The sequence below is a fragment of the Nematostella vectensis genome, chromosome 5 (assembly GCF_932526225.1).
Source record: "Nematostella vectensis chromosome 5, jaNemVect1.1, whole genome shotgun sequence".
In the NCBI taxonomy this organism is placed as follows: Eukaryota; Metazoa; Cnidaria; class Anthozoa; order Actiniaria; family Edwardsiidae; genus Nematostella; species Nematostella vectensis.
The window spans coordinates 17,850,907-17,863,697 of record NC_064038.1 but is presented as its reverse complement, the minus strand read 5'-3'; the positions used below and the strand labels follow the sequence as shown (position 1 = coordinate 17,863,697).

The following is a 12,791-nucleotide window of genomic DNA, read 5'->3' as shown; positions in this document are numbered from 1 at the left end:
TAACCTAGGAAATATACTCTATTGATTCGTGTGTCATTGTGATAACCTAGGGAATATACGCTATTGATTCGTGTGTCATTTTGATAACCTAGGAAATATACCCTATTGATTCGTGTGTCATTTTGATAACCTAGGAAATATACTCTATTGATTCGTTTGTCATTTTGATAACCTAGGGAATATACTCTATTGATTCGTGTGTCATTTTGATAACCTAGGGAATATACTCTATTGATTCGTTTGTCATTGTGATAACCTAGGGAATATACTCTATTGATTCGTGTGTCATTGTGATAACCTAGGGAATATACTCTATTGATTCGTGTGTCATTGTGATAACCTAGGAAATATACTCTATTGATTTGTGTGTCATTTTGATAACCTAGGGAATATACTCTATTGATTCGTGTGTCATTTTGATAACCTAGGGAATATACTCTATTGATTCGTGTGTCATTTTGATAACCTAGGGAATATACTCTATTGATTCGTGTGTCATTTTGATAACCTAGGGAATATACTCTATTGATTCGTGTGTCATTGTGATTACCTAGGGAATATACTCTATTGATTCGTGTGTCATTTTGATAACCTAGGGAATATATGCTATTGATTCGTGTGTCATTGTGATTACCTAGGAAATATACTCTATTGATTCGTGTGTCATTGTGATTACCTAGGGAATATACTCTATTGATTCGTGTGTCATTGTGATTACCTAGGAAATATACTCTATTGATTCGTGTGTCATTTTGATAACCTAGGGAATATACTCTATTGATTCGTGTGTCATTTTGATAACCTAGGGAATATATGCTATTGATTCGTTTGTCATTGTGATAACCTAGGGAATATACTATATTGATTCGTGTGTCATTGTGATAACCTAGGAAATATACTCTATTGATTCGTGTGTCATTGTGATAACCTAGGGAATATACTCTATTGATTCGTGTGTCATTGTGATAACCTAGGGAATATACTCTATTGATTCGTGTGTCATTGTGATAACCTAGGGAATATACTCTATTGATTCGTGTGTCATTTTGATAACCTAGGGAATATATGCTATTGATTCGTTTGTCATTGTGATAACCTAGGGAATATACTCTATTGATTCGTGTGTCATTGTGATAACCTAGGAAATATACTCTATTGATTCGTGTGTCATTGTGATAACCTAGGGAATATACTCTATTGATTCGTGTGTCATTGTGATAACCTAGGGAATATACTCTATTGATTCGTGTGTCATTGTGATAACCTAGGGAATATACTCTATTGATTCGTGTGTCATTTTGATAACCTAGGGAATATACTCTATTGATTCGTGTGTCATTTTGATAACCTAGGGAATATACTCTATTGATTCGTTTGTCATTGTGATTACCTAGGAAATATACTCTATTGATTCGTGTGTCATTGTGATAACCTAGGGAATATACTCTATTGATTCGTGTGTCATTTTGATAACCTAGGAAATATACCCTATTGATTCGTGTGTCATTTTGATAACCTAGGGAATATATGCTATTGATTCGTGTGTCATTTTGATAACCTAGTGAATATACTCTATTGATTCGTGTGTCGTTGTGATTACCTAGGGAATATACTCTATTGATTCGTGTGTCATTTTGATAACCTAGTGAATATACTCTATTGATTCGGTGATTTTTACGAGGGGGGGGGGGGGGGTCCTGGAGCTACATACCAAACTCTTTACATGAAAAGAGCAAGATGAATACTCGTAATGCGGCTCTCTGACTGTAAAGGAATTACTCGGTATTATTCGGGAGTGACTCGGTGACATACGGGAATGACTCGATGCCAGTCGTTAGTGACTCGGTGCTAATCGTGAGTGACTCGGTGCTAATCGTGAGTGACTCGGTGCTAATCGTGAGTGACTCAGTGCTAATCGTGAGTGACTTGGTTCTGTTCTCTGCAGGGCTATATCTACGGAGTATATTTAAACATGAGTGGAGTGACATTCTACTTTAAGAGTGGAGCCCAGTCCTACGCACTCTCCACAAACAAGACCTCTTACAGCGATGGCCGCTGGTACAATTTGAGATTGACACGTGGACTCGCTAACGCAACCCTGACCGTAACACCTGTGAACTCACAAGGAGTGATTGACAGCGTGTCAATTAATCTACCGTCCCCTCTATTGATGCCTACTGGCAGGTATCTGATATTTGGAGGCAAAGAACCACAGAGGTGGGTTGCTTTTCACTTTGTGGTGAATTTTGATTCTCGTTTCCTATTGCATGCCGCCGTACGTTCATCATGGATCATGTTTTGTGTCTGCAGCCCATTCCTAGCACCGCTTAACGTACATTTCGCGGGCTCCATTCGGCACCTTAACGTCTCTAGCAGTGCGGGGGGTGTAGTGCCCAGGTCTCTGGATGATAAGGCGCTCACGCAGGCCTGGGGCCAAGTTGATTTCTGTGGCGTCTTGTCGAGTGTCGAGGAAGCCATCCGTTTCCGTGGTGACGGGTATGCCGGTTTGTCATCCGGGATTACAGACATGAACTCCTTGAGCCTGAAATTCAAGACTCTTCAGCCCAGCGGTCTCCTTGTTTATAGTGGCGACGTCAGCACGGTAAGCTACAGCTCAGCAGGCAGACAGACAGACAGACACGCGTATGCGCACACAAAGAAGTAGACATACAAACAACCAGATGGACCGACAGCCTGGCAGACAGACAGACAGCCTGGCAGACAGACAGACAGCCTGGCAGACAGACAGACAGACAGCCTGGCAGACAGACAGACAGACAGACAGCCTGGCAGACAGACAGACAGACAGCCTGGCAGACAGCCTGGCAGACAGACAGACAGCCTGGCAGACAGACAGACAGACAGACAGACAGACAGCCTGGCAGACAGACAGACAGCCTGGCAGACAGACAGACAGACAGCCTGACAGACAGACAGACAGCCTGGCAGACAGACAGACAGACAGCCTGGCAGACAGACAGACAGACAGCCTGGCAGACAGACAGACAGACAGCCTGGCAGACAGACAGACAGACAGACAGCCTGGCAGACAGACAGACAGACAGCCTGGCAGACAGACAGACAGACAGACAGACAGCCTGGCAGACAGACAGACAGACAGCCTGGCAGACAGACAGACAGACAGCCTGGCAGACAGACAGACAGACAGACAGCCTGGCAGACAGACAGACAGACAGCCTGGCAGACAGACAGACAGACAGACAGCCTGGCAGACAGACAGACAGACAGCCTGGCAGACAGACAGACAGACAGACAGCCTGACAGACAGACAGACAGCCTGGCAGACAGACAGACAGACAGCCTGGCAGACAGACAGACAGCCTGGCAGACAGACAGACAGACAGACTGGCAGACAGACAGACAGCCTGGCAGACAGACAGACAGACAGACAGCCTGGCAGACAGACAGACAGACAGACAGCCTGGCAGACAGACAGACAGACAGACAGCCTGGCAGACAGACAGACAGACGGACAGACAGCCTGGCAGACAGACAGACAGACAGACAGCCTGGCAGACAGACAGACAGACAGCCTGGCAGACAGACAGACAGACAGACAGCCTGGCAGACAGACAGACAGACAGACAGCCTGGCAGACAGACAGACAGACAGCCTGGCAGACAGACAGACAGACAGACAGCCTGGCCCACTTGCTGATACCATGTTCTGTTGCAGGGCTACTACTTCTTCCTGGCCTTATTCCACGGTAACCTCTTCCTGGCCAGCACCAAGACACCATCAGCATACACGCCGCTGACCACGGCACAACAGACCCTCAATGACGGCGCATATCACACTGTCGTCATCACCTTCACTGCTGCAGGGTGGGTCCCATGGCACCACGCTTCTGTTTATGGTTATTTTTCTGATATATTGAATGCAAATAAACGAACCTTCATGGTTATTTTGGTAATTCCGTACAATTTCGTTTTAAAGCTTAAACAGCGCTTGAATCACTCTTAATCAAGCCTTTGTTTGTTTGTCGTACAGCCTTCGCCTCGATCTGGACGAAGGAAGATGGACGCGGTCTGTTGACCTCAGCACAGTGGCAGCAGGGCCAGCCAGGCTGAACGGGACCCTGTATGTCGGTGGAGTCAGACCAGGAGCCGTCCTGCCGCTACAGGTGCCTGTGGTGCTGCCTTTTGTGGGAGACATGAAGTACATCAACATCAACGGCATGTAAGGATGACGATGATTATATGATGGTGGTGGTGATGGTTGGTGATGGTTGGTGATGATGATAATGATGATAATGATGATAATGATTATCATGATGGTTGTGGTGGTGATAGTGATGTTCAGCTAAGTAAATACCTCGGCTATCTTCGCTCACGCTCACTGTTGTTGTTTCAGTTCGCAGAATATATTTTCCGGTCACTCAAAACAGGTCTCCCTCGCAGGCGGTAGCCCGGAGCGATCCGTCGTGCCCACGCCTCTCCCGACCATACCACCCCCCACTCAGCCCCCTCCTACCTGTGGAGATAGGTACCCACGCCTCACGCGGTCAAAGGAGCCCGATGAGATCAATTTAGGTCCTGGGAACTATGTTGCTTTCTCTCCGTCAGAGCGAGTGCTCCGCTTAATCAAATCACAGTAAGTATTGCCTGCTGCATGATAAACGTCTATTTAGAAAGGTCTAAGAATGTTTTACCAAAATTCAGTGACACCTTATTGAGTCCTTTGAACATGAATAATGTTTTATAATGCTCGAAATTATATAATGACTTTAACTGATTTGGTTGATAATACGATTTACTGGCTACTAATAATAGGGAACGACTCGTCACTATTTGCGACTGACTTGATTTCCTAATGATCGATACTGGCTTGATTGTTTTATCGCGACCTGACTTGATCCTTATCAATACTGATTCGATCCTTATCGGGACTGACTTTACCCTTATCGGGACTGACTTGATCCTTATCGGGACTGACTTTATCCTTGTCGGGACTGATTCGATCCTTATGACTGATCCGATCCTTATCAGGACTGACTTGATCCTTATCTGGACTTATTCGATCCTTATCGGGACTGATTCGATCCTTATCGGGACTGAACTTTTCGACTTTATTCCTGATGAAGGCAGCATTGCCAAAACGTCGAGAAATACAATCCGGCACTAACCAATAGTGAATGTCGTCCCTTTTCTGTACCAGATAATCATATCCCAGAAACACAGCCTGGCCTCAACATACGTTTAAAGGGGACATCCGGTGAAAATACATTTTTCTCTCCCTAGGGGGGTAGTGACCCTGGAATTCCGTTCTATGTCGCCTAACGGAGTAATGCTGTACGGCGCCGATAACGTCAGCCACCCCAACGAGTTCATCTCTGTGGAGCTTGTTAATGGTAAAATCGTATTCAAGTACGATACAGGAGCGGGCCTGGTACGAGTGGAAAGCAACTTCAACTATTACTCCGCAGGGGGTGTGTGGTACAAGGTAATGTTTAGCTATAAGATATGAATAAGATATATATATACTATATATTTAGTATATAAAACTCGGGAACCTCGCAAGAACAAACGATTTGATTGGTTGGGAAACTCGGGATAAAATGCAATATACACTTCCTTGGGGGTGGATATTTTCCTGCGCCCCGAAATCAAGCAAAATGGCGGGTGTAACAGCCGATTTGCAAGTGTTTCAGAAAAGGAAATTGCTATAGAGCTTGTTTTATATACTAAAACAATTATACCATTTCCATTTCGGCGGATAGTGGCTTTGAAAAAATATCTACCTCGAGCCTTCGGATCTTGGTAGATATTTCGCCACTATCCACCTCAATGGAAATGGTATAATTGTTAAATATATATTAGATATGTATAATATTTAAGATATATATAATATATATCGATCCGCTCCTCATTGCTCTTATTTAAAAATTCAAACCTTGTAAACATAAGAGCACTTGTCTATTGCCTTGTTATGGCAATGAACATAAGACCACTTGTCTATTGTCTTGTTATGGCAATGAACATAAGACCACTTGTCTATTGTCTTGTTATGGCAATGAACATAAGACCACTTGTCTATTGTCTTGTTATGGCAATGAACATAAGACCACTTGTCTATTGTCTTGTTATGGCAATGAACATAAGACCACTTGTCTATTGCCTTGTTATGGCAATGAACATAAGACCACTTGTCTATTGTCTTGTTATGGCAATGAACATAAGACCACTTGTCTATTGCCTTGTTATGGCAATGAACATAAGACCACTTGTCTATTGCCTTGTTATGGCAATGAACATAAGACCACTTGTCTATTGTCTTGTTATGGCAATGAACATAAGACCACTTGTCTATTGTCTTGTTATGGCAATGAACATAAGACCACTTGTCTATTGTCTTGTTATGGCAATGAACATAAGACCACTTGTCTATTGTCTTGTTATGGCAATGAACATAAGACCACTTGTCTATTGTCTTGTTATGGCAATGAACATAAGACCACTTGTCTATTGTCTTGTTATGGCAATGAACATAAGACCACTTGTCTATTGTCTTGTTATTGCAATGTGTGAGTTGATCAGTTTGACTCTTTATGTTAGCATCATAGTTAATATTATTATAATTATTATTGTTGTTGTTGTTGTTTATCGTATATATTGTATTGTATTTATTGTCATGCCCTCCAGGTGCATCTACTACGAATTAATCAGTTTGGTGTGATCCTTGTTCCTGATACAAAAGACTACAAGAATGCTCGGCAGGGCGACTCCAGGGAGCTCCTCACCATAAACACACCCATCTACATGGGCGGAGTTCCGCCAGGGGTCAACACTTCCATGTTAGAGGTACCGATTGACATAGCGGCGCTAACATAGTCCCTAGCATTGCTTACAACTAAATACACGCTAGCGGCGCTAACATAGTCACTAGCATTGCTTACAACTAAATAAACGCTAGCGGCGCTAACATAGTCACTAGCATTGCTTACAACTAAATACACGCTAGCGGAGTTAACATAGCTAACGATTAATATAGTTTTAATAAAAAAAACTCCTTTACAGTTAGTAGTCATAGGCTTAAATAACCCGGTGATTTTTTTTGTCACAGAGCGGAGGTGTATCTTTTATCGGGTGCATGAAGACGATGTCCATCCAGTCCTCAAACGAGACCGAGACCCTCAACCCAAGGTATTTCCAGCGGTTCGGATGCGCTAGTAGTCGCTGTGCTAAGCTATTCAATTCTAACAGTCCAAGAATTATTCTGCTATGACACTGTTGTTTTGGTTTTATTTTCTTTATTAAAATAGCATCTTGACAAATATCGCTTCACACGAATCATTTTATGCTTTAGCGATTTAATTACGTCATTCCTATTTCAGGCTTGATCTAAACCATATTCTGTTTTCTAGAACTGAACGAGACATTAGCCTGTCGTCAGTCACGAATCAGACATGCTATTCCACGATACAAGCCCAGGCTTCCTTCAATGGTGAAGGACAGATTCTACTCTGTAAGTACGACATATTCTACTTTGTAAGTACGACAGATTCTACTCTGTAAGTACGACACATTCTACTCTGTAAGTATGACATATTCTACTCTGTAAGTACGATAGATTCTACTCTGTAAGTACGACAGATTCTACTCTGTAAGTACGACAGATTCTACTCTGTAAGTACGACAGATTCTACTCTGTAAGTACGACAGATTCTACTCTGTAAGTACGACAGATTCTACTTTGTAAGTACGACAGATTCTACTCTGTATGTACGATAGATTCTACTCTGTAAATACGACAGATTCTACTCTGTTAGTACGACAGATTCTACTCTGTAAGTACGACAGATTCTACTCTGTAAGTACGACAGATTCTACTCTGTAAGTACGACAGATTCTACTCTGTAAGTACGACAGATTCTACTCTGTAAGTACGACAGATTCTACTCTGTAAGTACGACAGATTCTACTCTGTAAGTACGACAGATTCTACTCTGTAAGTACGACAGATTCTACTCTGTAAGTACGACAGATTCTACTCTGTAAGTACGACCGACATATTCTACTCTGTAAGTACGACAGATTCTACTCTGTTAGTACGACATATTCTACTCTGTAAGTACGACAGATTCTACTCTGTAAGTACGACAGATTCTACCCTGTAAGTACGACAGATTCTACTCTGTAAGTACGACCGACATATTCTACTCTGTAAGTACGACAGATTCTACTCTGTAAGTACGACAGATTCTACTCTGTAAGTACGACAGATTCTACTCTGTTAGTACGACAGATTCTACTCTGTAAGTACGACAGATTCTACTCTGTATGTACAACAGATTCTACTCTGTAAGTACGACAGATTCTACTCTGTAAGTACGACAGATTCTACTCTGTAAGTACGACAGATTCTACTCTGTAAGTACGACAGATTCTACTCTGTAAGTACGACAGATTCTACTCTGTAAGTACGACAGATTCTACTCTGTTAGTACGACAGATTCTACTCTGTAAGTACGACAGATTCTACTCTGTTAGTACGACAGATTCTACTCTGTAAGTACGACAGATTCTACTCTGTAAGTACGACAGATTCTACTCTGCAAGTACGACAGATTCTACCTTGTAAGTACGACAGATTCTACTCTGCAAGTACGACAGATTCTACTCTGTAAGTACGACAGATTCTACTCTGTTAGTACGACAGATTCTACTCTGTAAGTACGACAGATTCTACTCTGTTAGTACGACAGATTCTACTCTGTAAGTACGACAGATTCTACTCTGTTAGTACGACAGATTCTACTCTGTAAGTACGACAGATTCTACTCTGTTAGTACGACAGATTCTACTCTGTAAGTACGACAGATTCTACTCTGCAAGTACGACAGATTCTACTCTGTAAGTACGACAGATTCTACTCTGTTAGTACGACAGATTCTACTCTGTAAGTACGACATATTCTACTCTGTAAGTACGACATATTCTACTCTGTAAGTACGACAGATTCTACTCTGTAAGTACGACAGATTCTACTCTGTAAGTACGACAGATTCTACTCTGTAAGTACGACAGATTCTACTCTGTAAGTACGACAGATTCTACTCTGTAAGTACGACAGATTCTACTCTGTTAGTACGACAGATTCTACTCTGTAAGTACGACAGATTCTACTCTGTAAGTACGACAGATTCTACTCTGTAAGTAGGACATATTCTACTCTGTAAGTACGACCGACAGATTCTACTCTGTAAGTACGACAGATTCTACTCTGCAAGTACGACAGATTCTACTCTGTAAGTACGACAGATTCTACTCTGTAAGTACGACCGACATATTCTACTCTGTAAGTACGACCGACATATTCTACTCTGTAAGTACGACAGATTCTACTCTGTAAGTACGACAGATTCTACTCTGTAAGTACGACAGATTCTACTCTGTATGTACGGCAGATTCTACTCTGTAAGTACGACAGATTCTACTCTGTAAGTACGATAGATTCTACTCTGTAAGTACGACAGATTCTACTCTGTAAGTACGACAGATTCTACTCTGTAAGTACGACAGATTCTACTCTGTAAGTACGACAGATTCTACTCTGTAAGTACGACAGATTCTACTCTGTATGTACCGCAGATTCTACTCTGTAAGTACGACAGATTCTACTCTGTAAGTACGACAGATTCTACTCTGTTAGTACGACATATTCTACTTTGTAAGTACGACATATTCTACTCTGTAAGTACGACCCACAGATTCTACTCTGTAAGTACGACAGATTCTACTCTGTAAGTACGACAGATTCTACTCTGTAAGTACGACAGATTCTACTCTGTAAGTACGACAGATTCTACTCTGTAAGTACGACAGATTCTACTCTGTAAGTACGACAGATTCTACTTTATAAGTACGACAGTTTCTACTCAAATGTAGGCCTTTTTAGAAACTGTACTTTGGTAAGTAATTTGCAGCCTGGTCCATTTTTTACATCTACAAATACAACATATGAGTGGAATACTTCAACTAACCTCGATTAAAGTGTTATACTTTGTTAACGTCATTTGATTAATCATCTCAATCAGACACCTCTCTGGTATTGTTTTGGAAATACAACCTCGGGGAATCGTTTAAATGATATTTGATTAATAAAATCTCAGTCATTTGCCGCTTTTTAATGATTTCAAAATATGCCTGACTGACGGTCACATGTCGTCATCTTGTTCTCGTGTTTGGTCAGAAAGGGAATAATATTTTGTTGCGCAAAGCAAACTTTAAAAACTTGCCTCAACTGAATTAATAAATATAACATGACTCAAATTTCGACAAACGCCTTTGTATTTCAGATAATGACTTCACACTTCCTAGTACATTTGACATGTCGCTGAAGTTCCGCACAGTCAAGCGTTCTGGGCTGCTATTGGTCATCACAAACCACACAGGGAAGGGAGCTGTCACTCTAGAACAACTAGAGGGCCAGGTGGGTCACGTGACTTCATTCCAGGAACACCTGGCTAATAAAAGTCGTCTTGCTTTAGTCATCGTGTATACCTTGTGAGATATGTACCTGTGGTCAGCCAATAAGAGGTATTAAATGGACCTCTGGCCAGCCCATAAGGGGTATTAAATGGACCTATGGTCAACCTATTTGTTGTATTTAATGGCCTAAGGGCAAACAGGAACTGGGAACTGGTTGGACGGGTACGAAAATTGTCGAGAAAGGGGTCTTAACCATCGAGCTCAAGTGCACGCCAACGGAGCAAATAATTTTGCAGCGATCACATTAGACGATTGAAAAGTCTATACCGTAATGCACTAGGTAAAAATGCACTAGCTGAAATACTCAATAACAATGGCGCAGATACAACGTAGTCGAGTCAACATACTGAACAGGAACATGTCTGACCTGAGCAAAAACATGCCTGAACTGAACAGAAACATGTCTGAACTGAACAGGAACATGTCTGAACTGAACAGGAACATGTCTGAACTGAACAGGAACATGTCTGAAGTGAACAGGAGCATGTCTGAACTGAACAGGAGCATGTCTGAACTGAACAGAAACATGTCTGAACTAAACAGAAACATGTCTGAACTGAACAGAAACATGTTTGAACTGAACAGGAACATGTCTGAACTAAACAGGAACATGTCTGAACTGAACAGTAACACGTCTGAACTGAAAAGGAGCATGTTCGAACTGAACAGGAACATGTCTAAACTGAACAGAAACATGTCTTAACATGGTACATGTCTGAACTGAACAGAAACACAGGAACACAGCTTAGGATGACTAGGATCGAGATTTTTTTTGTCGAGGGAGAAAAACTCGGAGAACTATGAGATAAACCCCTGGAGCAAGGGCGAGAACCAACCAACTTCATCGCTCTGAAAGCTGCGCCCCAGACCCCCCTCTAAACTTGTTTATGATATTGTGTTTTTCTAACTGTGTAATTTGATCCCAGATCGTGCTGTCCTTCACGTCAGAAAGCGAACCTACGGTGATGAGATGGACAGACCCGGCGATCCCACCAGAAAGAGAGTACAACGCTTCTTATCAATTATGCGACAATCAATTCCATGAGATTCGGTTACAGCGCGCTGAGCGTAACATCACCCTCTCAGTGGATAAGCATTCACCTCTCACGTACGCGCTACCCGACTTATTCCTACTCACTGGCAAGTTCTACATAGGCGGAGTACCAGGTACAAAACATGGGACCATTGGTTGAGTATTGTGTGGCAAGGGGGCATAATTTCGAGTTAAGTAGTATAGAGTTGGCACTATTTGCTTGAATATTGTAGTATAGGGTTGGCACTATTTGGTTGAATATTGTAGTATAGAGTTGGCACTATTTGGTTGAATATTGTAGGATACAAGATGTGACCATTTTTACGAATTTTGATACGGCATTAATAGTATATAAGTAGAATTGTACATGGTTAATTCATAGTTAATAATGGATGCTTCGTGTCACTCGATATTGTGCGGCGTGACTTGCATTTTCTGACAATTTGTTTTCCATTGAAGATAATTCAGGTGCCGATTCTCATATCGGCTTCTCCAAAGTCCGTCTGGATGGGTGCGTTGAGAGCCTGCGCATCGACACAAAGCTCGTGGAATTGCTACGTGCGCCTGCTGTGCTAGGACAAGGGGTCACGCAAGGCTGCCGTGCGCCGGTATAGGCAGCACGTGATCACTGCCTTCAACATCACGCGATAGACCACGTGTGCTAGGATAAGGGGTCACGCGGGGCTGCCGTGCGCCGGTATAGGGAGCACGTGATCACTGCCTTCAACATCACGCGATATATCACGTGATAAAGCCACATGGTCAGATCCGCAGGTGAAATAGCATTGTTTAAAAACACGATTATTTTATACTAGAGCATATAGACTTTGCAAGCATTGTATAATAAATGTTTCAATTATGATATTATGTGCGTGCTTTTTTTTTTATTTCCTAACATTTTATTTGATAGCATTTGCTTTTGCTATTGAGAAGTCAGATCGTTTAAAACTCTCTTTAAAAAACTCAAACCAAGCAAGCAGTGGAATGGCATGTTGACCCTCTAAAAGGTATATATCTTTTTTTATGTATTGATATATAAAAGGATATGAAAATCGCAAGCATCCATATACTTTATATATATATATACAATATATATATTCAATAACCCTTTTGACGGTATCGATTCCAAAACTCCTGTTTATTTACAATTTTCATGGTGTATTCAGTCAAGCAGTGCTGCCCTCAGCGATCATCGGTACATTTCAGAGTAATAGAAGTTGTGATTTAGCGCACGGGCGCTTGGATAG

At 41.9% G+C, this 12,791-nt stretch overlaps 1 protein-coding gene across 1 annotated transcript in view; it reads left to right on the top strand.

The window, feature by feature from the left end:
• LOC5503087 (laminin-like protein epi-1) overlaps positions 1-12,408 on the top strand; it is a 66,071-nt gene extending 53,663 nt beyond the window's left edge. The window contains exons 44-55 of the mRNA XM_048727682.1: positions 1,946-2,217; positions 2,311-2,602; positions 3,697-3,845; positions 4,012-4,200; positions 4,375-4,614; positions 5,262-5,463; positions 6,663-6,821; positions 7,084-7,163; positions 7,385-7,485; positions 10,319-10,452; positions 11,438-11,678; positions 12,004-12,408. Coding sequence (XP_048583639.1) covers positions 1,946-2,217; positions 2,311-2,602; positions 3,697-3,845; positions 4,012-4,200; positions 4,375-4,614; positions 5,262-5,463; positions 6,663-6,821; positions 7,084-7,163; positions 7,385-7,485; positions 10,319-10,452; positions 11,438-11,678; positions 12,004-12,158 — 2,214 coding nt within the window. The 3' untranslated portion in view covers positions 12,159-12,408. The remainder of the gene's footprint in view (positions 1-1,945; positions 2,218-2,310; positions 2,603-3,696; positions 3,846-4,011; positions 4,201-4,374; positions 4,615-5,261; positions 5,464-6,662; positions 6,822-7,083; positions 7,164-7,384; positions 7,486-10,318; positions 10,453-11,437; positions 11,679-12,003) is intronic.
• Positions 12,409-12,791: the final 383 nt, after the last annotated feature.